Here is a 25,848-nt window from a genome sequence, read left to right as displayed (position 1 = left end):
GACAAGGTCCACAATCCAAGTTATGAAATCCCAGAGATGTTAAATCAGCTGATGAACTGATTTAACGTCTCTGGGAGACAAGGTCATAATCAGAGGCATGTTTATTGGCCACGTAGGTTTGCACAAACATGGAATTTGACTCCGGTTTCATGGCTCTCTGTGTACTTAAAAGAATAACAACGCAACACAACAATCTTCAGCTATATACACACAAGGATTGGTTTATACAGGCGAAATAAGAGGTGATAAAGTGCAGCGGTGCAGAGAATGTCAGAGATGCTGGTAGCAGGTTACTACTTACATGCATGCCTGAGGTAGATGGACAGGACAGAGCGTACCAGTATACGTACAATGTACATTTACAGTATATATAAAATGGTCGGATTTAGCGTTCATTTGAATGACAGCCCATGGAAAGAAGTTGTTTTTATACCTGGTTGTATTGGTGTACAGTGCTCTGTAGCGCCTGCCAGAGGGAAGGAGTTGGAACAGGTTGTGACCCGGGTGTGATGGGTCTGCAGTGATGTTGCCTGTGCCCGTTCCCTGGGTCTGGAGGTGTGTAAGTCCTGAATGGAGGGCAGGTCGGCACCAATATTTTCTCTGCAGACTTAACTGACCGTCGTAGTCTGTCCCCGTCCTGTTTGGTGGCCGATCCAAACCAGACAGTGATGGACGTGCAGAGGACAGACTGGGTTATTGCAGTGTATAGAACTGAATCAAGTTCCCGAGGCAGGTTGAATTTGAGCTGGCGGAGAAAGTACGTCCTCTGCTGGTCCTTTTTGATTATTGCGCCTATGTTGGATGCCCACCTTAGGTCCTGGGAGATAGTGGGACACAAATCTGTTGGTTTTGACCGTAGACACCTTGCTATTGAGTATGGTGAGGGGGGCAGTGTTGGGGAACTCCCCCTGAAGTCCACTGTCATCGCCACTGTTTTGAGCGTGTTCAGCTCCAGGTTGTTATAGCTGCACCAGAGGGTCAGCTGTTCACCCTCCCGTCTATATGCAGACTCGGCAACATCCCAGATAAGGCCAATAATGGTTGTGTCGTCTGCAAACTTCAGGAGTTTGACAGACAGGTCACCTGAGGTGCAGTCATTTGTGTAGAGGGGGAAGAGTAGACGTTCATAGTAGTTCAGAATAGAGGGTAAACGTTTTGTTTTCCTGGCAATGGGTTTGCACAAAGCATATAGTTAAAAAAAAAACTTCGCAGGCAATAAAGAAAAACACTCGAAAGCCAAATCAAAATAATTTATTTTTTTGGTGACATTTCATACAGTTCTAGAATTGTGTCTCAAACACTTAATCAAATCCTTTACTATAGTTCCTTTTGCCACCCAAACCCAAATTAACAGAAAATAACCCAAACATACGGAGAGGGGAAAAGCAATTCCTGTAGATTTTTTTTTGTTTTGTTTTACAAGCCTGTCAGCATCATCATTACCATATGCTTCTAAAATGATTTCACATTACTTAAGATTTAAAAAAAAAAAAGGTTAGTGCATTTATCTCATTACACTAAATCACTAGCTGCTCATATTTATTAATGGAAAAAAAACCAGCCCCAGTGATTGGTTACTCATTTACTGCATTACTAAACCCAAAGTTAATGCATCAAGTATTTTCTTTCAGCTGAAATTGCAAACAATATACAAATGTCTTATGCCTGATTATTTTGTCTTTGCGATTTCACACAACTTTGGGGAAACCAGCCTACCCATATTGGGGGAAAGAAAGCGTTGCACAGTAGGATTAAAATAAATAAAATTTAAAAAGCAATACATACAGTGAGTCAAACAGCAAAACCTAAAACCATTTTTCAAATTAAAAAAAAGAAAAGAAGCAAACTCACCCTAAAAGCACAAACAATCTGGTGGATAACTGTTGACAAAAGCCTCCTTTCTGCTCTTTAGCACTAGAACAATTACATTCTCCCACACACATTTCTAGTGAAGGGTTATTACAATATAGCATAGGCAACTACACCTCTACAGATTTTTCTCAGAGTCCAGTTTGACTGGGTCAGAAGATCCCAAAGACTACACTGTTTAGTGGACCATGTCAATACAACTCAAAAACTTAACCTACAGTATCAAAATCAACTATAATCATAGGCAGCTGGCACAAAGCACATGATAATGGTCTTGTTCTTATACCCTTGACTTGGCTGCCAAATGTTATATAGCCATCAACACGCTTGAGCCTACCTTGGACACTATACCCTTGTTAAGAACAACAAACAAATATTAGCTTAACCTGGATATCCTGTGTTCATGTGGAGAAGCCAAATCTTGCCTTGACCATCAGGTGTGTCACATTTCACCATTAACTTATTCTCTTGGAAAATTACATCATCCTACTATGCAAAGAAACATGTAAACAAAAGAGCCTGACTGATTATCAACACAAGTGTGTTCTGAATCCACTGGGGGGGGGGGGGGGGGGTCATATTAAAAAGCAGAATTCAAACTTAAAATGAACAACTTTGGACCAAGCTAGCAGATTCACTCATCCGCACAGGCCAATGGGCACCTAAGAGTGAATTTCTGCCTTTTCACAAAAATCACTCTTCTGTCCACAACAGGAATAACTGGCTTGCATCACCGCTATTGGATACATTGGAGCCAATCGTTAACCAGGATCAAAATACCACTGTAGTACACATTTCATTAATATACATTAGTGGACCACACTGTCCAGGCTCAGGACAATTATTCAGAATCTCTGGTGTAAAAATCACATTTATCCATTTAATTATCAGTGTAGCACTCAGATTTTCTTAACAATCAATACAGACGCAGACATCAGTTAACCCTTCAGTCATTCTTGCTAATGTAAGCACACAAGAAAATAAAACAAAAACAGAAAAAAACTGATGTCTCATTGCGTTAGTGATAATCTTTGTATATGTACATGACATATATGCATGTTCTTTTCTTCTTAGTGCATATGTTTCTTGCAGACCATTCTTTAAACTTGAGAAGGTAGAGGGCCATTTACATGGCCCAGCATCCCACCTCTCCCCAGCAGAGCTGAAAGGAAATTACCTCCAGAAAAACCACAATGACTTACTCTCAAGTATTTGCTGGAGGTCAAAATGAGATCCTCTTTTTTGTTTCCTTCTCTTGAAAGTTCACAATTCTTCAGATGTTTTTTTTGCCCATTAGTCCTGGATGTCCCAGTCTTATTGTCATTTTAAAAGCTTTTCTTTGGACATGTTCCAGGCAGGTGGAGGTGGCTACCATGTGGTTGTTGCTTTTATACGTTATTCATTTTTTATTATATTTATATATATATCCGTGTAAATATTCATACATCTTTTTTCCATTCCTATCCAGTTTTTACTTTGGCGATACCGGTGGAATATTCTGCTCTTTGCCAGTGTGCCTGTAGCCTCCCTGAGGGGAGTTGCGTCGGGCTGGAGGGGGGCGTCTCTGGTCACGGAACTTGAGGCCCCCAGCGCCTCGGGGACCATTGCTGCGGTAGTAGCCTTGGGAGTCACGTTCACGAGGTGGCCGGCTTTCCTTGTATTCCCAACCCCCCTCCCTGTCATGGACTTTCTCTTGCTTATCTCCAGCACCACTGCTGGAGCCTGGCTCCTCAGCTTTGTTTACACGCAGCTCACGCAGCGGTTGGCCTGATGCAGTGCCGGAGGAAGCTGGGGCAGGTGACACAGGAGGGGGGTCCTTGGGTGGTCGCTGGCACACCTCAGCATAGCTAAGCTTACGAGGCTCCTAAACCAAGAGAGAGATGGTTTTAAACATATCATGGCCTAAAATAATGCTATGCTATCTATTCCATTAATTCATCTAGTTAAGCACCCTCAGATCTCATAATCTGAACGCTCATCGGGAGAGGAGTGAAGGTTCATGACTTTGTGACAGAGAGACAGAGACAGAAAATGAGCAAGTGGGGTGAGGAAGAGAAACCACAGAGGAAAATAGAGGGAACCAAAGCCAGTCATTTCACAGCCTGTTTTCCCTCTATGCGCCAAAGATCTCATCATCAGGTCAAATTCTAGTTACACACTTGTGACAGACTCATTGACTAACAAGAGAAAGCTTTGCACCCAGCCTAAAAATGAGAGAAGGAAGCTGATACCCAACTCTTGGCTGTCATCTCATAGACCCAGAATCTCACCTGTGCAGGTGTAGCGATAGTGGCTGTGGCAGGGGCTGGCGTACTCGGGGGGGCTGGGGTGGAAGTAGCACTGGACTGGGGCCTGGGGCTAGGCACAGGTTGTGTGGAGAGGGCTGGGTTGGCCACAGTGGGAACAGGTGTGGGCGGGGTCAGTTTTGGGGCTGGGGGCTCCACCCTCTCAACATTTTTCTCCTGACGGGGGATACTATCAAAAAGAACAGCAGAAAGAGTTTCAAGTTATCACTGCAATTACTATGGTGTTATTTCAAAGACTAAAATCTGAGTTCAAATATTTTGAGGTCTTGTCTTACATGGGGGCAGGGGGCCCAAGTGGTTGTGCAGATTTGCCTGCAGTCCGGGCAGAACTGGGGACAGTCACAGCTTCTTCTGAGACCAGGCCTTGGCTTGGACCTGCATTCACAGTGGCTTCCTTATTGGCTTGTTCCGTCTGTGAAAAACAAGTTTAAACAAGACTGAATTCCCCCACCACACATTTATTTTTTTCTCTTAAGAATACAGGAGATGCTGGTAAAAATTAAATAAATTTAAAAAAATCCTTAACAGCAATACAGGATTGACAGGGGCCTTCTGTTTTTACCTTGTCCCTGTTTAATCCGCGTACAACGTCTGACATTCTGTTTTCTAGCACTGGCTCCCCCTGCGTGCTCACCACACAGCCAGGTAGAGGAGGGAAATTGGAGGTGGCCAAGTCAAACTTGGGGGGAGAAACCTTGACTTCTGCTAGTGGTACAGGCCTCTGTAAGTGGAAATTGAAACAACACTAGGTTAAAATCTAGTATATTCCTGGACCGCGACTACATTTATTAAATGGCTGTTTTTGCACGACTGCGTTTAAAAAGCGTCTGTTTTGACACTGGTTCCGTGAACAGCTGATGACGTAATAGAAAACTGTTTGCGCCGATTCATTTTTAAAGCGCAACGGCCAATGGGAAAACTCCAACTCGGCTGTCCGACCAATGGTGAAACTCCATCATTCACTCAGGCACTCACTAATTCACAGACAATTCCATGTGTAGGGCTGGCCCTGCTGTTGTAGTACAGCCAACAATCAACAGACAAAAAGGCTAGTCTGATGCACAATGCTTTAAATCATATTTATCAAGTCTGACAATTAATGGGGATGTACTGTACATACCGTGATACGTTCATCATCTCGCCTTCTCCTTGTTCCTCTGTAAGTAGTGGTCCGTCTGTAGTAGGAAAAAAGTGTTGACAATCAAAGCAGGAGTTTGAAGACTTATCACCACGTCAATCACAATCTCCTTATGGAGGCAAGTCAAACGAATGCGATGCTAATCTGGGCAATGGACCATGACTGACAGCCATAAAGATGCTGTAATTTTTCCATGAAATGGTTAAAAAAAAAAATTTTTTTTACCTTCCACGTCCAGCCATGCTGCCATCGTCACCATGGTCCAAGGAGGAGAGGTGTGGGAAAGTCGAGCTCGGGTCAGTGGTGGTGTGGACAGGGTTAGTGGTGGCGGTGGCAGCAGCAGTGGGAGGCGGCTGGGGGCTGCGAAGGCCAGTCAGACTCTCCAGGGGGACAGGAGTAACGGACGCTGGAGCTATCTCGCCTGTCCTCACCTGAGGCTTCACATGGTTTCTGGTGGTGAACAGGGGAAGATGGGACACAGATATTCAGCTGCAAATATCCTTTCAGTTAAATCACCCAGAACTGGACTACTTGCTGGAGGGATAAGACAGCATGCTGTGTCCACAGAGTGAATGTGCAGACATGCAGGGATTTTGTGGTTGTGTTTGTGCTCATGATTGGACAAAGCAAAGGACTTGAGATTTGGATGTCAACATGTGGCCATCAATAACGTGCAACACAATAACTGCACTGTGCGGAACTGATGCGATTCCTGTGTAATAACAAAAGGCCCTATTGAATACAACCTGAAAATCTTGATGCACTTTAAAATTAGCATTTAGGTTTGTTACGCTAATAGTGAAGAAGATCTCCATTGCCAAAATAATTTAGCAAATTTACATGGATTTAATTTCCAACACTCGTCTCCAGCCCTCAGATCTCATAATCTCAACGCTCACTGGGATGGGAGTGAATGTTCAGGGCTTTGATGAAAAAAGGGAAAGCATAAAGGAAAAGAATGAAGGGAGGGAAAGAGAGGAGAAAGAGTAAAGAGAACCACAGCCAGTCATTCCACTGCCCACTCTCCCTCTATGCGCATCATGATCTCATCATCAGGTCTGACTTGGGCTGTGTCCAATGTGTGTAATAAGTCATTAACATTTAGATAGTTTTTGAAACTGCCATTTCCCCACCTATAAAAACTCACAAAGTTAGTACAGAGTTTTCTCTCCCCCCCCCCTCCAAAGATTTAAATAGCAAAGCTTCCAGAAGAAATCTTGACAGCTAGGCTGATCTAGACTTGGCTCAAGTGTTATTCATGCAACTGCTGAGTGAGTCTGCTTCAGACATAGCACTTCCTCATTAAAAGGCACATTTCTTTAGTGAATTAATTACATTAACAAAGAGCACAGTGACAAGACAACATGGAATGGGGGGGGGAAAATTTTGATTTTTAGTTAGGATGAGGAGACAATGTTATACATTGTAATGGAGACAGGCGCTGGAGTTGATATTTGGTAGCCAGGGTGTTTGTTATACTCGAAAAGCAAATCGCTCAGAATTAAAGAGCAGCTGCAGCCATTGAGTAGGTAAGACTATACTTATTAAATGACATGAAAAATCCAGGATGATCATTACTTGGATACAAACATTTATCACAACAGTGACACGCATTATAGCCACGAAAATCTGACTGGCAGAAGCCATGGGCCCAGTTATGGATTTAGTTATTTAGCTGCAGTAGTATGGCAAGAAATGGGTGTAGTGATGAAGGTTATTGTATAATAACAGCTGTACCTGAAGGCATTTATTACATTCTTTCTTGAATAGAGTGGGACACTGTGGGGACAGTAAAAAGACAGGGAGTGAAGAACTTCCAATTCCCTGCCAGGATACAATCTTTAGACATAAAAATGGTTATAAATGATCTGTTGGGTGCTTGCAGTAACATGCAAGCAATAACACAAGAGACAAAGTATTCCTAAAAGAAACTTTTCAAGCATATGACCAACTCCCAGTTCAAACACAAAGCACAGAAACCCATCAACTGTTAGTGCCTGGAAAAGAAAGATCCTTACCGGTTCCTGTTGAACGGGCGAGTAATATTAAGTGAGTTGGAGCCAGTTTTGTAGTGTCCGGGGGAGCTAAATCCATTGACAAAGCTACTGTTGGGAAATGGTGCCTGCAATTCAAAAAAGAAAACAACAAAATAAAAAATTTAGTAACTACACAGACCTTGTCCACAGTCAACTTCTAAACCACAAACAAATGGACCAAAAAAGGTCCTGAATATTAAATCTTTTTTTCCAATCAATGTCAAACAGACTGAAAAATTATATGAAAAGAAAAAGAAAGACTCAGTCTCTAACTTTAGAGAACCTGGGCAAAAACTGTTTCCTGTCTGTCCCCATGCCATCCCCTAGGTAAGGGCTCAGAGCGCTTTAGCCGTGTCTTCAGTCTGCACTGCTGGTTTATTCTCTGTACTGGTACAGGCCCTGGTTTCATTATCAACTTTGACTCATTCTGGCATAGGAGGAATTTACAAAAAAGACGGTATTCACCCAAACAGCGAGGGGGATAAGCAAATGACAGATAACCTCATCCACTGTATAGCTTTTTCAGCCTGACGTTTAGCTGCATGCAGAGATCATGTGTCAAACTCATGTGTCCCTCTAGCTCTCCCTCTGACAGGATACAGCCCTCTTATTTCTCTGGTTGAGCCTGGTCCTCTTCCAGTCCATCCTCTCTCTGTCATAATTAACAATAGACCACCAAAACATGTCAAACACTGTCAGTCTGCTCTTCATACAAACGACCTTTCTTAGATCTCCATCAAGACTTCAGTCTAAGTCAAGCCTTTCACTCCAACAGTGTTTGTGTTATGTAACCTAAGATCTCTGTTAAACACGATTTTTTAATCTCATAATCTGGATTTCTTACTTTTAACTGAGACCTAGCCTAAAACCAGGGCCTGCTGCCCTCTAATAGAGCTGTCTCCCCATTACCAGACCCACAATCTCCCTTGGCTCACTGGTCATGGTGAGGGTATTGCAGTTGCTTTTAAGAATAATTTTATTTGTAATCAGATTACATGGGGTACTTTCAATAGCTTTGAATAACTCTCTTTTAAAATTGATTGTGAAATCCCAGTATGTTGCTTGGCAGTCTACCGACCACCCAAACTTAACAATTCTTTTTTAAATGAACTCTGAACTGTTAACTTCGGTGGTTCTCAAATATGATGAGTTATTATGGCTGGTGATTTTAATGTGCCCACTGACAAGCTCTCAGATTCTCTTGCAACCTACTTTTTAAATATTACTAACTCTTTTAACCTTGTTCAACATGTGTCCGGCTCTATGCATGACCATGGTCACATGCTTGACCTTGTTTTTACCCTCGCTCTGACCTTGAACTCTTTCCAGGTTTGATTTCGTCTCTGACCACAAATGCAGTTTTTAACACCATGCTTCAGTCTTCTGCTCAACCACAGAAGCACACAGTATACTCGCGTCTTCAATGCCAACTCTGCAGCTACTTTTTCATCCCGTTTCTCTGATTCCTATACCTCCCCACTGTTGATGATTTTGTAACCTTGGTTAAATGATCAGTGTGCTTCTGTATTAGATACCACAGCTCCCTACACTACCAGGTCGTTTTTGTCAGCTAACTCTTGCCCCTGGATTAACGACAACATTTATCATCTGAAAAGGGAAGTCAGAAGAGCGGAGCGTAGGTGGAAGAAATCCAAACTCAGGGCCCATCTCCTCCATCTGAAAGAACGCCGTCCATGATCAACCAAAACATCAAAAATGTGAGAGTTGCCTACTCTGCAGGCCTAATTAGTGACAATAAACACAATCCAAGGTTTCTGTTTAAAGCCACTAACTGACTGGCTTGTAAACCCTGCCAATCCTGCTGTATCTGCTTCCTCCCCATTAGACTGAACATTTTTTGTCTTCCTTTATTGACAAAATCAATAAGATTAGTTGTAATTTTAACATTGCTAATATTTCCTGACTCACCAGTTTACTGTCCTACTCTGTCTGATTTCTCCCCGATCTCGCTGCACAATTTCATTGACACTGTATCCCATATGCGCCTGTCCTCTCGTCCTTTAGATGTTATCTCCCAAAATTCCTTATAAAGGTCCTGCCTACCCTTGGCCCTAGCCTGCTCTCCATTATTAATCTTTCTCTCACCTCTGGCTGTGTTCCTAATGGTTTTAAGATGGCAAGCATCCAACCTATTTTTAAAAAAAACTGCCCTTGATCCAACCCTACCAAATAACTGCAGACCTATTTCAAAACTACCATTCATCTCCAATATTCGTGAAAAAAAATTGTTGCACAGCAGCTCCTTGAGGTGACTGAAGGCCACAATATTTTCAATAAATTCCAATTCAGCTTTCGCCACCAACATAGAACAGAAACAACACTACTAAGAGTGACAAATGACATCTTCATGTGAGCTGACAATGGAAAACATTTTATCTCGGTCGTGCTTGACTTCAACTGCTGCTTTTGATACTATTGATCCTTCCATCTTAATTTAACATTTAAATAAGTGGGTTGGTATCTCAAGCTCTGCTCTCAGTTGGCTCTCATCCTCTGTCCAACAGGAAATTTCAGGTTGTCATAGACAACTTTGTGTCCTCAACTGCCCCTATACTCTGTGGAGTTCTGCAAGGTTCCATCCTTAGTCCCATCCTTTTCCCGCTCTACATGTTACCTCTAGGCAATCTGGTTAGCCAGTTTCCATTGCATCTCTCACCCCTGCCACGCTGATGACATGCAGCTGTATAGAATAGAATACACTTTGTCATTGTACATACTACTACTACTTTCGGCTGCTCCCATCAGGGGTCGCCACAGCGGATCATCCGTTTCCATCTCTTCCTGTCCTCTACATCTTACTCTGTCACACCAGCCACCTGCATGTCCTCTCTCACCACATCCATAAACCTCCTCTTTTCCTCTTCCCTGGCAGCGCCATATTCACCATCCTTCTCCCAATATACCCAGCATCTCTCCTCCACACATGTCCACACCATCTCAATCTTGCCTCTCTTGCTTTGTCTCCAAACTGTCCAACCTGTGCTGTCCCTCGAATATACTCGTTCCTAATCCCATTCTTCTTCGTCACTCCCAATAAAAATCTTAGCATCCTCAACTCTGCCACCTCTAGCCCTGCCTCCTGTCTTTTTGTCAGTGCCACCGTCTCCAAACCATATAACATAGTTGGTCTCACAACCATTTTGTAAACCTTCCCTTTAACTCTTGCTGGTACCTTCTGTTGCAAATCACTCCTGACACTCTTCTCCACCCTGCTTGCATTCTCTTCTTCACCTATTTTCTGCACTCCCCGTTACTTTGAACAGTTGACCCCAAGTATTTAAACTCATACGTCCTCATCACCTCTACTCCTTGCATCCTCGCCATTCCACTGTCCTCCCTTTCATTCATTCATGTCATTGTACATACATACAATGAAATTCATTCTCTACATTTAACCCATCCCTAGCTGGGTAGCTAGGAGCAGTGGGCAGTCGCCGTGCAGTGTCCGGGGACCAACTCGTCATTTTTTCCTATTGCCCCGGTCAAGGGCACAAACAGGAGAGTATTAACCCTAACATACACGTCTTTGATGGTGGGAGGAAACCGGAGCACCTGGAGGAAACCCATGCAGACACGGGGAGAACATGCAAACTCCACACAGAAAGGACCTGGGATGGCCTGAGTTCGAACCCAGGACCTTCCTGCTGTGAGGCAACAGTGCTAACCACTGGGCCACCGTACCACCCACATGTATTTATCAGTTATGCCAAATTATATGGGTAAATTTAGGTACCCTTCATGACTGCCGGGCTGCTATTTAAGAATGGAAGTCACTCAATTTCCTACAGCTCAATTCAGACAAAACTGAGGTTCTCCTTATCAGTCCTAATAAGTTTGTCTCAGAAGTCTATCTACCTTGTATCTATCGACCCTCTGGCCACCAATGTTAAATCCTCCTCAAGAAAGCTGGGTGTACTCTTTGACCAAAAACTGAATTTTGACCCACATATAAACAAGCTTGTGCAAACCTGCTTTTTCCAACTCCAGAAAATCACAAAACTCAAATCAATGCTATCAACCATAGTTCTTGAATTACTAATCCATACCCCAACTTTTTCACACTTTGACTACTGTAATACTTTTCTCCCATCTCATCCAAGCAGCCCTGTCCCGCCTGCAACTCGTGCAAAAATGCTGCAGCTAGGCTTCTAACCAATATCAATCTTAGATCCCACATCACACCAATCCTCGCATCCCTTCACTGGCTCCCCGTAAAGTACAGAATAGACTTCAAGATACTGCATCCAACACGGTCTTGCCCCTTCATACATTGCCGAAATGTTGCATCCTTACTCCACCTCTAGGCCACTCAGATCTTCCGACCAGGGTCTCTTATCTATACCCCGCTCCCTCCGCAAATCCAAGGGTGACTGTGCTTTTGCCCTAAGGGCCCCGTCCTTCTGGAACAGCCCCCCCACCCCCTCTGTTAGATCAGCTGAGTCTGTAAACAGCTTAAAAAAAAACTTTCAAAACCCACCTCTGCTGACTTGCCTCCCCTGTAATGAGGTTGTAATTTATACTTTACTGTATATAACTGTATATGTATGCTGTTTTATTTTTCTGTATCGTCTGCAGCACGTTCTAACTTTGTTTTAAAAGGTGCTACATAAATTAAACTCTTACTTACTTTCTCAATTAAATAATTACATTTCCAACTGACTAAGTTGGTATGGCATGCCTCACCAGAGGTGTTTCAAAGTAGGGCGTGGGAGATGGCGTCCAAGTGGGAGGTACAATTCCATAAACCGGGTACTGCTGCTGGGGGTAGACATGCTGCATGTAGAGTGGAGAATTGTACTGGGACTGGCTCTGGGACTGTTGGGCGTACATGCTGCTGTCTATGCTACGGTAGCCATTCTTTGCAAAGAATGTGTTGATGGCCTTTATCCTGGCCTGGCAACAGGTGAAGAAAAATAAAAAAAGAACATTAAAATTATAATAAAAAAAAGCAAGGCGAGTTGAAGGAAATGACAGGCATTATCCTCATAACTTGGCATTTAGGGTATTAACAAGAATTAAATCGTAACTCACCATAATGGGTTTTCCCTGAAATGTTTTAACTTCCTCTCTCAAGTATCTGTATGCCTATGAGGGGAAAAATAGGCACTTTATACAACTACATTGACTAGTCCAGGCACACTGTAAGCATTACATGATTTAAGTCATTACCTGTTGAGCATCCGTATCTGATTGGAATGTGATGTACCAGTTGTTGTTGTGCGCAAACTCAACACTTATCACCTTCGGACAGTTCTCATTTTTAAATAGAGACTCCACTTCCTGAGAGATGTAAAAATAAACTGGTCTCACACTTGACGGTAACATAATTTACCAATGACTAACTCCAAATATGTTGTTTGTTTACATGAACACAAATACAAATCAATTTTTATCATCATTATCAATTTTGGCAAATATTAACTGGACAAGCTTAGCCCTACCTCAACGGGCGTCGTTTCAGGAATCTCTCTAAGGATGATGATGCACCGCTTATGATTGGGACGTACTTTCTCCCCCTTTTCATCTACTTGTACCATAGGAGAGGCTGGGGAGAGGTGAGGAAAATGTCGGGAACGTTCCGCTGCAGTCACAAGCCCAAACCAAATTGCAGGGCCACCCCCAGATAGTTGACCAAATGTTAGTCGATGAGAAGAGTCTCAGTCGACCAAGTTTTCCTAGGACGTTAAGTCACGTGGGGGTGCGACACACACAACTGTATGAAACGTATGAGAGCTTTTAATTTGGACAGTTATTGTGTTGGTGTTACAAGTTCATAAGTTGTGTGATGTTATACTGTGTTGAAATAAAATGACAAAATATTCAGTCTCCTTGCTGGTTGTGCCGACATTCAGAATCATTATTCAGGACCTCTTTTACCGGTGTCATTAATAGGTGGCTTGCTTCATACGTGCGCTTGTAAAATTTATATTTTAAAAGGATCATAACTTATTGTGTTGGTGTTACAAGTTCATAAGTTGGGTGATGGTATACTATGGTGAAAAATTATCCAAATGTTCAGTCTCCTTTCTGGCTGTTCCAACACGTTCAGAATCATTAACGCTAGAGGTGCATCGATTGCAATTTTCTTGGCCGATTCTAATTGGGGTTTTTTAAAGTCTGACCTGCCACTTCCAACTTTTTACTGCAATTGAGAGCATACAAATATTTTTGTAACTTTTCTTTAATGGAAATTTCAATTATATATTCATAATAAAACACTGACTATTACATAACTTTTATATTTTCTCCAAAACTGCATCCGGACCTTCTCTCACTCACTCAAACAAATACAAAAATTTTAAAAAGTGCTTCAGGTTACTGGAGAGAGAGCCTTTTTTTTGTACAAATAAAATCCAATTGAAAATGAATTGCAGTATATCCCACTTTATCTAACATGTTTTACCTTCCTGGAGTAAATGACGGGTTTTGACAAAATGTATTAGTGTGCGTGTGTGTGTGGCTGTGACGTTACGGTCTGTGCCGCTGTGTGCGTGACATGAACCCCCATGCAGCGCATGTGTGTAAATTTGTCTGGCACATAATCAGATATATCTGAGACTGACTGGCCGGTCACCAGTCATGGCCGATCAAGCTGAAAATTGGCCGATTCCGGTCACCAGCTGATCTATCAGTGGATCTTCAATTACCTGGGGCTAGTGCCGTTAACAGGCGGCTCACTTGCGATTCTAAAATTTATATTTTAAAGGCTCATTATTATGGTTACTTATGACATTCTTTCCCAGCCCTGGAACTCAAACCATTTTCTGATGACCCCCCCCCCCAAATCATAATTAAATATCATAAATGTGCGACGACTAATCGACAAATGGCTTGAACTAATGACTACTAGTTGACTGGGAAAAATCTTTGGTCAGGGGTAGCCCGACTAATTTCTAATGTTCACCATCTTAGAATTGAGAATTGTCCACTTACATCTCAAGACATCCAGAATGAGGTCTATGTCAGTTGTGAGGACTTTGATGCCCTCCATGCTGGCAATGGTCCAGATGGGCACAAATTGGTCACTGTCCATCTGGGACATCAGATACAAATCCTTTGACAGGTTTTCCCTGTAGGAACACAATAACAGATGAATAGTGATTTCCATCAGTATTTCCATGTCGTTTTCCACCATTTGTTGTTTGACTGGCGCTCTTTTAATGACGTCATCTTGTTGCGCCGCTGACACAAGTGGTGAATTAGCGCCAACAAACTGTTTATCTTGAGACGCTTATTCTATAATATTCAACGACTGCATTTCGACAAGCATCTGTTGACATAGACATGGGCATAGTTGCAAAGCCAAACACCACAGCACCGCTGTGGGCACATTTTGGTTGTAAACCAAATGAAAAAGGAGAGCCCAATAACTTGGAGGAGGTGATTTGTTGGATTTGTAGCAAAAAGGTGGCGGTCAAAAGCGCTAATACCGCAAATAAAAAAAAAAAACCCATCTGGGGGTCCGCGGTGGTGTAGCGGTCTAAGCATCGGCTTTGCGTCGATGCAGTTGCCCACTGGGGACCAGGGTTCGTGCCCCAGTCTTGTCAGATCCAACTATGGCCAGACTCGATGAAGCAGAAATAATTGGCAATGCTGTTTTCGGGAGGGGGCGGAGTCGGCTTGTGTTCGTCACATGAATGCGTCTCTCTGTGTGTCGGAAAAAGCAGTGGTTCAGCCTGGATTCGCCTTGTCACGAAAGTGGAGAGGCGTCTTCTTTGAGACTGCCGGCCAGAGAGATGCAGTTGGCGAACACATGTAGTATGAGGGAGGGTGTTTGAACTACAATAGGGATCGACTGGCCACTAAATTGGGAGGAAAAAAAAAAGGAAAAATTAGAAATAAATTTATATATATATAAACATCTACGGTTCCACCACCCCACCCAACCGACCGGAACAGCTCAGAAAATAAGAGTAATTGGCCAAGTACAATTGGGGAGAAAAAGCCACAAAAAAAAAAGCCAAAAAAGGGCATCCAGGTAGCGTGGCGGTCTATTCCGTTGCCTACCAACATGGGGATTACTGCTGTCACATTATATTCGAATATCGAATTTAATTTCGAATTTGCATAAAAACACGAGATTCGAACGTAAATGGGGAAATTCGAATTAAATAAATAAATTGATTGTACTTTAAAATTATTAATTAATCAATGTCAAAAATGCCGAAAGTAGGCTACGGCAAGAATTCCAGCTCTAATTACCCATAAGTCCATTACCCATAAGTCCATGGAGCGGAAACGTAGGCCTAGGCTGCAGCCAGAAACGAGAAAATGGAGGAATTTGGTGCTGCCGACAACGAGCCCGATGATCAGCATACCAGAAAGATCGTCACTCCAGAGAACTTAGGAGTGCGATTTGGAAACAATTTGGTTTTTGGACTGTAAATGGAAAGACTGAAAACAAGGACAAGGTAATATGCAAACTATGTGAGCGTGAACTAGCATACCATAGTTCCACGACCAACCTACATGCAGTTCCATCATCCGGCCGAATTCAAAGAACTGCAGGACCCTGCTGGTGCGTCTGCTGCTAAACAACCGAGGCTGACAACGTTTTTCTCACCTTCGGCTGCTCTGTCCTCTACACGAAAAGAGGCGATCACTTCACAACTCACCAAATTCATATGTAAAGACATGCGGCCAATTCGCATCGTGGAAGGTGGAGGCTTTAAAGATTTCTCCGTGAAATTGAGCCACGTTACACTATCCCGAGCAGAACCACAATAACTAAAAACATTGTGAAACTCTACGATACTACTCGTGAAAATGTACGCCAGATACTAAGCGATAAGGAATTGCACTCACTACAGATGGGTGGACGTCTATAGCCACAGACGCTTATGTTACAGTTACAGCACACGTAATGTCGGAGGCATGGGAACTGAACGATTTTGTCCTACAAACGAAAGACTTGAGAAGTAGCCACACTGCAGAAAATGTCACGGAGTGCATTTCTGGCACACTGACGGATTTTCACATTACCCGTGAATCGGTGATCGCAGTCACAACAGACAATGCACATAACTATGTGAATGCTGTGGAGAGGTACCTTGATACCGTTAACATACCTTGCATGGCACATACAATCAATCTAGCTGTACGTAAAGGGCTAGACGTCAGAGCCATAGACACGACACTTAGCAGGCTAAAGAAAGCAGCCGCACATTTCGGCAGGTCACCTACCGACAGCTACCTATTGGAGGATAAACAGCGTTTGCTGGGCTTGAAAACTGATAAATTAATTAACGATTGCATCACGCGATGGAATAGTACATATGAAATGATCTGCAGGGCATCGGAACAACAGGCAGCTGTTGCAGCTGTAATATTTGAGAAAAAATGGTCAAATCTCGAACTAACCACAACTGAATGGTCCATGGTCGAACAGATGCGTGAAATACTTAGACCGTTCAAGATTGCGACTGAGGCTTTGTCAACTAACAAATATCCCACAGCTTCTGCTGTATTGCCTTTACAGCATGTACTACTACTGTGTCAACTTGGCTCACCCATTCCTAATGCAATGCCCAGCTTGAGGGAAATGACCGCAAAGATCGACACAGATTTGAGGAAGCATTATGACAAAAATAACGAAGCAACATTCATGTTATTGAATAAAGCAGCATACCTGGATCCCCGCTTTCATAGTTTAATGCATTTATCAGAGGAACAGAAGGACCAAGTGCACGCAAACATTAAAGAAGAAATGGCCGTGAGATTTGAAAGTGGGACAGATGAGCATTCGTTAAGCTCAGACACTCATGCACGAAAAACGGCCCTGACGGCAACGGGCGATCTGTTTGGAGAAACATACAAGGGAAGGGGCGAGACGAGAGACGACCAAGACAATGTACTGCACCAAGAGATGTGGTCCTGCCGAAGAGAGACAACGATGCCAGCAGACAGCAATCCTCTTCTATGGTGGAAGACGCTGGGTAGCGCAAAATATCCCCACCTGGCGCAGCTTGCAAGAAAGTAGCTGAGTGTTCCCGGGACATCAGTGCGTTCTGAGCGAGTCTTTTCCACAGCTGGGAATATTGTTAACAAAAAGCGCTCCGCTCTTGACACTGAACACGTTAACCAGTTGAGATTCCTGGCGAATAATTTGTAGCCTCCCAGTCCAGTTAGGCCTATGTGTAGGCTATGTATAATCGTATTTACAAAGGCCACATAACCCACTATTTTTTATTTTATTATTACTATTATTATTTATTTTAGTTATTTAGTTTGGTGGGCTTGCCTAGGCTACTTATAGGCCACGTTCTGTTAGTAGCCTACGTTACATTGCCATGGCAGCGCTGAATGCAGCCCAATTGCCGTGAGGATTATTGACATTATTACTTTTTTGAGAAGCATACTCTGTGGTAATTGTTTTTGAAAATATGGCAACATTTGACTTCATAATTTGCATTAAACTTAACTAATTATTTCGATTGAAATATGTTGTATGTCTGCTTGTCCCCTCTTGTGGATACAAATGGTAAAACGCATGATCAAAATAATTACTGGTCAATAAATTACGGGTTATTTTTAGTCTTGCCATTTTAAAGACCGTTTTTTACGTGGAAATTCGAATCCAAATTCGAATATGGGTACAATTCTGCCACGAATATCAAATATGTTTTTTTCTTAAAGTGACAGCCCTAATGGGGATCAGCAGTTAGAATCCCTGTGTTACTTCCGGCTTGGTCGGGCGCCCCTACAGACACAACTGGCCGAGTCTGCGGGTGGGAAACTGGATGTGGTTATGTATCCTGGTCGCTGCACTAGCACCTCCTCTGGTCGGTCGGGGCGCCTTTTCGGGGTGGAGGGGGGGACTGAGGATAGCGTGATCCTCCCACGTGCTACGTCCCCCTGGCAAAACTCCTCACTGTCAGGTATAAAGAAGCGGCTGGTGACATGTATCGGAGGAGCCATGTGGTAGTCTGCAGCCCTCCCCAGATTGGCAGAGGGGGTGGAGCAGCGACTGGGACGGCTCGGAGTGGGGTAATTGGCCAGGTACAATTGAGGAGAAAAGGAGGGGAAGACAATTAAACCATTAATCGTGATTATTTGTAAGACAATTAATCGGCAACTAAAAGTTCATGACTGTGACAGCCCTAGACACTTCATCATTAAAACCACTACTACGAGGTCCTCTGGTTCCCTGGATCTTACCTTGAGAAGTAAAATTCCAGCTCTTTCTTCAGAGACTCACGCAAGTTCTCAGAGGAGAGGGGCTGCTCCTCAGTTTTATTGTCTGCTGAACACAATAACAGAGTCAACAAAAGGAAATAGACAGCACACCAACCAAAATTCTATATCATGTTCAGTAACAAAACATTAAGTTAATATTGTTAACGAACTATGTGAATGTCAATTTTGCATATTCATGATACATGTTTTGCTTCGTTTTGAACAAAAGCCCAAACCACACATACAATAATCAGAGATCTGAAACTCTGACTCACATGGGCCTAAACAAACATCACATCAAACTTAAGTTTGGTAATTTTGTAAACAGGAACCCACAAATAAAGGTGGTTCATTCACTATTAACAGCTGAAATATACCACAGCAGCAAACTCATAATAACACCTAAACTTGGGGGAGGGGGACACTCCAATGCTTTGCAACAGCATGCATTATGATAGGGTTGCAGTACTGCATAAGTCTTTAGGCTCTCTAGATTTTACTATATGTTACTGGGTAATACCAACTATTGCTACATGAAAGACAGTTATTATCCAGATCCACATCAAAGCCATTTCCCATGGGTGAAATATTCATATTAAATGCAGGTAGGTTTACTCTTGGATGAAAATGTTTGTGGCAGCTTTGAGTTACTCCATTTGCCTTAATGAAAACCTTTTTGGACACCACAGGTCCGTCACAAAAAATGGGTTATATCTATCGATTGGGATGTTACTCAAATGTTGCTAACAGCACCTGTAACGCAATATTCTTTGGCTTGTAGACTCGAGTCTATTAATATGCTGAAATGTAGTTTGGTTATAATGACTTATTCCATGTTAAAAATACACATCAACAAACCTAACACTATGAAGGGGTGTCATCATTGTAAAACCACTGCTAAACTTAGACCAACTGATAAAATAATTACTAGTCCAGGTCCTAGTTAGTTTAGGCCCATGAAGATCGGGAAATGTGATGTCACAAAACCAACCTGAGGTCCCTGTGGAGCACTCAGCAGGGGAGAAGCCCAGCTCTGGGGGGTCCATTCCATTTACTGCTATCTCAGCTGTCGCTGTGGAGCTGCTGTCATCCAGGGTGGTGAATCCCAGAGTGTACGGCTTGCATCCAGCAGATAAAGGCTCAGAATAACCTGCAAAGAAGGTCAAGCAGCTCACTTCTAACAGTTTGTAGGTAAGTATTGTTCCCATCTCAATTCTCAGACATCGCATATTTGATAGCCCATTGTGTTATAATTTAAACTGGGGGCTAATGATACTAAAAGGACCAGTGTGTAGGATTTAGGGGGATATATCGGGAGAAATTGAATATAATAATCATTATTATGTTTTTCTTAGTATATAATCATCTGAAACTAAGAATCATTGTGTTTTCGCTGGCTTAGAATGAACCTTTCATATCTAGAGAGTGGGTCCTCTTCCACGAAGTTCACCATGCTTCTTATAGTAGCCCAGAATGGATAAAGCAAACTAGGGCTGGGCGATAAAATGATCTCGATGCACTACCATGATAAAATTTACGTTCATAAAGACGATAGACTTTCGACATTTTTACTCGATATGGATCTAACAGATTGTCACACATCAGAAATAAACGTGACAACAGCCAGTCAGTCTGCAGTTTTTGGATTGCAGGTCAAAACACACGCCCATTTCCTACCGCAAAGCATTGTTTGAGCTACCCATGAAGCAAGTGGACGTGAGAGTGGTAAAGAGGACAAAAATTAATGGAACTGAGGGGCACAAAAGTGATGGTGAAAGTGTAGTTGTGCTATCCTCCAAAGCTGATGAAATTGTTGACAAAAAAGGTAACACGATGTCAACTGGAAGTGGTTTGGATGTCTCAAAAGCGACGAAGCGCAGGTTAAGACAATGTGCAAAATATGCCGTCGGTCAGTGCCAACCAAGATGGGAAACACAACAAACTGACGGTCATAATGACCGTTTTGGATTTTCAAAGTTTAATAACTCTGTGAAAAATAAGATACAGACCTGCCGCTCTGAGTTTTAGATCAATTGCACCAAAAAAAAAAAAAGAAAAAGTTATGATGTACCTAAAACGTCCATGAGCAGTCAAAATGGCCGCTCGTAATTTGCGTGTGATCATGTGTCATGTCTATTTATGACGTGTTTTGGTCGCATCATTTCCTTCATGAAGCTTATTGCTCTGTCCTAGAAAAAAAAACTAGCATTCTCCAAAGCAGAGTAATAGCCTAAACTTGATTTTTGATTATTGCCAACATGTCTGGTTAGAGATGCCGTTACAGACACATTATGACTGCCACGACGTGTTGCAGTATTTACAGGCATTGGACAGCAGCCATTTTAATTTGTTTGAAAAATAGTATTAAAGTTGTTAAAATGTTAATTTTGGTGTCAGTTATTTTCTTAACAGACATACTAACAAATGTAATGCATTAACATCTCAATTGGGTATTTATCTTGACAGAATATGGTTTAAAAACCATGGCAGTCAAAATGACCGCCCACAGTCATTCTAGTAGTTTTTAAGTTCCAGTCGTTGTTTGGGACCGTTTCAATATTTATTTTCAGTTCTTTTTTGACAACTCATGTTTTATAGGCCTTGTTACATTTGTCAGATGAGCAATATGTGTTTTCCGTTTTGTTTTTCAGGTAATATTTTAACTTTTTCAATTTTGGTATTCAAGTTCGACCAGGTTTCTCTTAAGATTGTTTAAAAATAGTATAGCTGTTAAAATGTCAATTTTGGCATCATTCATTTCCTAACAGACATACTAACATATGCAATGCATTAATATCTCAATTGGATATTTATCTTGACAGAATATTGAGTTTAAAAACCAGTGGTCATTTTGACCGCCCATGGTCATTTTAGGTAGGAGTGAAATCCCGGTCATTCTAGTGTTAAAAGGTTTCATCCCAGTGACCATACCATGAGTATGAAAATGCAAGCCCATGTTAGTCCAACCACAAGTTTTGTCCAACGTCCTAGTGGTTCTTCTGCTATTGGCAGTGCTAGCGGGGCTAAGCTAGCAGCGCTAAACAGCGCTAGCGGAGCTGTATCAAAACAACAATCAATCATGTTGTCTTTTGCGGCCATTGCCCCATATGAAAAGCGACCAAATATAACAGGTGCAGTTTCTTACTTTATTGCTAAAGACATGATGCCCCCGAGCACAGTGGAGAAAGTCGGGTTCAGGAAACTGATTAAAGTGTTGGACTCCAGGTACGAACTCCCTGGCAGAAAATACTTTTCCCAAACCGCACTGCCTCATCTTTACGAAGAGTGCCGTGCAAAACTGGAAATTCAGCTAAGGGATGTGAGTTACTTTGCCACTACCATCAACCTATGGTCCAGCCGTACATCTGAGCCATATATGAGCCTCACCATTCATTACATCGACGAGGAGTGAGCTCTTCAAAGCAGATGCTTACAGACGGCATATTTTCTGGAGGACCATACTGCCGAAATAATCTGCCAGGGGCTGGAGGATGCACTTGCATCTTTGTGTGTATGTACAATGACAAAGTGTATTCTATTCTATGTTACATGGAAGCCATGACCTATAGTTTTACAGACTAAATAACTTAAAATACAATTTCTAAATCTATCTAAAAAGAACCTCACCATTTGACATAGTATGGCTACTCAGTTCGGCTGCAGACGATGACATCATTTTCAAAGTAATTACTGGCACCTAAAGGCCACCATAGGTTCTCTACATGCTTGGCAAGGGAAGGCGGGGTATTAAGTTGGTTGCAATCTGCAATCTCACCACTAAATGCCAATAAAGCCTACACACTGGTCCTTTAAAGGTGCGCACAATTCATCATCGACAAAAAAATTAAAAAGATGTCAATATTAATCATTTGTGCAACAGCTGGTGCTGAATGGGAAACATTCAATATCAGAGGGGAGCTGAGGCTGAAGCATTTCAGAGGTGATGGTTAATTTCCAGACTTTTTCTAAACAGTATGCATGTGGTATAAAAACGACTTATCTTTGCTTCTCTGATCTGTGCAGGAACCTAAAACATCACCTGCTTCATGGACACTATCAGCTCTGATGATTGTGATGGATGTTTAGTTGTGTTGATGGAAGTGTATCACTCACCCTCAGTGACATCCGTCGGGGACCAGTGGGAGCCATCTGAAGCCTCACTGGGGGCCACTGGGATCTCCTGCCACACCTTGGCATTAGGGTTCAGACCGGCACCCTTAGAGGTGACCTTCAACAGAAGAAAGCAGAGATTTGGTCATTTTAAAAATCATCTGTTCAACACAGTACAGAAATGGATACAACAGAGTCCAGGAATACCCAGCCTCTAAGAAAAAGCACAGAGATTAAGCGTTCTTAAAAATTAAAGCATGAGTAAATGTAGTCAGCTAATGATTTACGTGTAATGTTGGGTCTCTCTCATCATGCAGATCCATGCAACAGAGCCAAAAAAACCCCAAAACAACAACAAACAACCCCCCCCAAAAAAAACCCTAACAGTTAAGGTTACGATTGTTACGACATAGCTACAGACGGCCGTATGTTTATACTAATAAATATAATTTAGTAGTTGGTCCTTTGTTTTGTCAGGACATCCCAATTTTCATCTCTCCTCTGGTTTGCCCTAGTGATGTTTCCATAATGCACTTAAAATAACAAATGTCATAAATGTATTCTTAGTTTACAAAGACACATCATTAGGTGAAAAAACTACTTTCAAGCAGCGAAACTCCATATCTAATAAGAGAAGATCAAAGGAATCAAGTTCATAAATATAAGGCATTTGCATTTAATAAATGTAACAGTGTAAAATCAAAACATTTAAACGTTATACAACGTTGCTTAACGCGAAGATTCAAAGGAAATTCCATCAAAAGAAATGGTCACCAACTATGGGAAAATCAAATATAAATATCAAGTAAATAAACTTTATGCCAAGTTACACTGAGACAGGTCGCACTAATAAGCGCTTGTATGCACACACACTGAGGATAAACTGAAAGCGTGTGACTATGCGGATAAACTTGCCTAAACAAAGATAACCTTATGATTTCAACAACAAAATGGATATTTCCAAGTGCTTGAGAAAACTAGCTTCCATCTGACTGACAAAACTGATTTAAACGTTGCCGTCAATGGGGTTTTGTTATATTCTGTATCGCACGCCTGAATGATTTGCTTCCGCTTAGACAAGAGGATCTCAAGAAAAAAAAAGAAAAAGTACCAGCCGAGAATTACACACCAAACCCAATCAATTTAACAGAGAATTAAATTAATTCAAACTGCCAACACGTGGCCATTGGTTCATGTCGACAAAAGAAAACATATTCCCTTACTTACATCGAGGAGAAGAACCATTTTTCCAAAAAATAAAAAATCCGTCTCGTGTGCACTCAAGCAGTAGATCTACGAAATCCAACTAATTAGACAACTTCCAATACACTATCGTTAACGATCTACAAGCATGTGACAGTCAAAGCCAGAGACAGCCGACAACAAATGGAAACGGGGTATGGGGGAGAAGCGGTCAGAAACGCGCTGGCTCCGCCGTGTTTACCGCCAACCCAAAGTCGACCCACTTTGCTGTTGGGGCGGAACATTGTCAATCTCCCCCTCCAACCAAACAGGGCCTTCCGCTGCGCTACGCAATACACAAGAGCATCGGTACCTTCCCACTTTAGCAACACACAACAATCTGGAGACCACAACACGTGGTCAGCAAGGTCTCAAACCTGAAAGATCGTCGTATTTGACGTTGGGTAATGTCATGCTGCTGAATTAACCGAAGGGTTTGCTTCGTTGTCATATGTGATCCGGAGTTCACACTGGTTACAAATCGAAAGGAGAAAAAAAAATAGAGCGTAACAGCTGTTGGCCGAGCACCGGACTGCTTCGTTGTACATTCATCAAAATAAATACTGACAGCTTCGCTGTAGCGCAGTCAAGATTTGACAACCCGTATCAAATAGGCTGCAGATTGGCTCGGGAAACACTGACCACGCAGAGCTCCGCGGCCGAGAATAGAACGCATACTGTACATTTCAGGGGCGACAGATACCAGTAAGATCTCACTCAATTCTGTCTATTCAGAGTTAGAGCGATTATAAACCTTTGGAGGTAGTGAATATTAACAGCCATGTTTCAGATTTACGAGCGAAATCGTTCATATTGTCACTTGCCACCTGCGAAAAGATCCACCCCCCTTTTTAGTAAGCACACTGGCCTTACAAGAACAGCTGCCAAGAACAATCTGCTCCACCAGTTAGATAATATAGAAAATGGCTGTGCCGACGCCTCCTTCTTGGGAAATGTTAACGCGAATTACATGCGCAACATGCAACAATTAATGCACATGTCGATAGTGCAGGCCGTAGCAAGCCGAGTCCAGTCACCTGACAAGGCTGCGTAGCAAAAGGCCAGGTATTTGCAACGCATGTTAGACAGCTAGCTAGCTCGACAGATAGCCGAGCGATTAGCTAATAGGTTACGTTAGCAAAGCGCATGATAATTTACCGTTCTTCAACCCATCCTCGGCATCGATCATACAAATTGATTTGACAAAACAACATTGATTCTTGTTTCTCAACTCGAAGGAACGCTACCGCGATTTTGCACTTGTGTAACAACTTTAGCTAATGATTACTCAGCAAACTACTTCATAAGCTTGCTTGCTCCTGAAGACTGCTATGCTAATGTTGGCCCGCAGACAGGGTGACTGCGGCGATCTCTTCCTAACAGACCTGTCCAAATTTGGTTGCAGTCGGCCGTGATTCAAATAGAATGTTAGTAATGTTTGGAAAGTTCTCGGGGTTTCCTGACATTAGCTTGCCCAACCCCCCCCCCAGAAAAACAATCAAATTTTAGACTTAAATTACTGAGCAAAGCCGATTACTCCGTAAATTCTTAGGTAGCGGACGAGCTAAAACGTTACTTATGAGAATAAAATAATACTACTGAATTAAAGGGTAACCGCTGCTTTACTGAAAAAATGAGGTACAATATGGGAGCACCGAGGCAGCTCGGCCCGTTGCCTAATGAACCCAATAATTACTGTGGCGGTTAACTGGCTGCTAATGAGTTAGCCGAGTGGCAAGCTAGCTCGCCTTGAAGGCCGCACTTACCATGCCGCCTGACCCTCCCTCAATCCCAAGTGGAGCCTCGTCCTTCCCACCGGTCTTCGGTCCCGGATCAGCCTCCTCCTGCAACAGCGGCGGCTCTCCGCCCTGATCCGAACTCATCAGCCGCTCCTGACTCACGTCTACCCCCCGCGCGTTCTCCCGCCCCCCTCCCCCCCCGTTTGCCACCA

General features: G+C 42.6%; 1 protein-coding gene across 2 annotated transcripts; it reads right to left on the bottom strand.

Moving 5' to 3' along the window:
• Positions 1–1,241: 1,241 nt before the first annotated feature.
• Positions 1,242–25,786, bottom strand: LOC130134272 (la-related protein 4). 2 transcript variants are annotated; one of them, XM_056302172.1, is made up of 17 exons: positions 25,664–25,786; positions 22,659–22,773; positions 19,537–19,695; positions 18,528–18,612; positions 14,304–14,440; positions 12,812–12,915; positions 12,540–12,650; positions 12,402–12,455; positions 12,054–12,263; positions 7,332–7,435; positions 7,051–7,092; positions 5,539–5,763; positions 5,296–5,350; positions 4,738–4,896; positions 4,451–4,587; positions 4,140–4,344; positions 1,242–3,733 (listed from the first exon to the last, which is right to left on the bottom strand). In XM_056302172.1, exons 1-17 carry the CDS (start codon positions 25,778–25,780, stop codon positions 3,341–3,343), a joined length of 2,412 nt encoding a protein of 803 aa, XP_056158147.1. In that variant the 5' UTR covers positions 25,781–25,786; the 3' UTR covers positions 1,242–3,340. The 2 variants fall into 2 exon arrangements, with proteins under 2 accessions (XP_056158147.1, XP_056158148.1); XM_056302173.1 differs by having other exon boundaries at positions 18,528–18,609.
• Positions 25,787–25,848: the final 62 nt, after the last annotated feature.

Source organism: Lampris incognitus, chromosome 2, assembly GCF_029633865.1.
Source record: "Lampris incognitus isolate fLamInc1 chromosome 2, fLamInc1.hap2, whole genome shotgun sequence".
NCBI lineage: Eukaryota > Metazoa > Chordata > Actinopteri > Lampriformes > Lampridae > Lampris > Lampris incognitus.
Note: the sequence above shows the minus strand (reverse complement) of the source record. Positions and strands in the feature narration are given on the sequence as shown.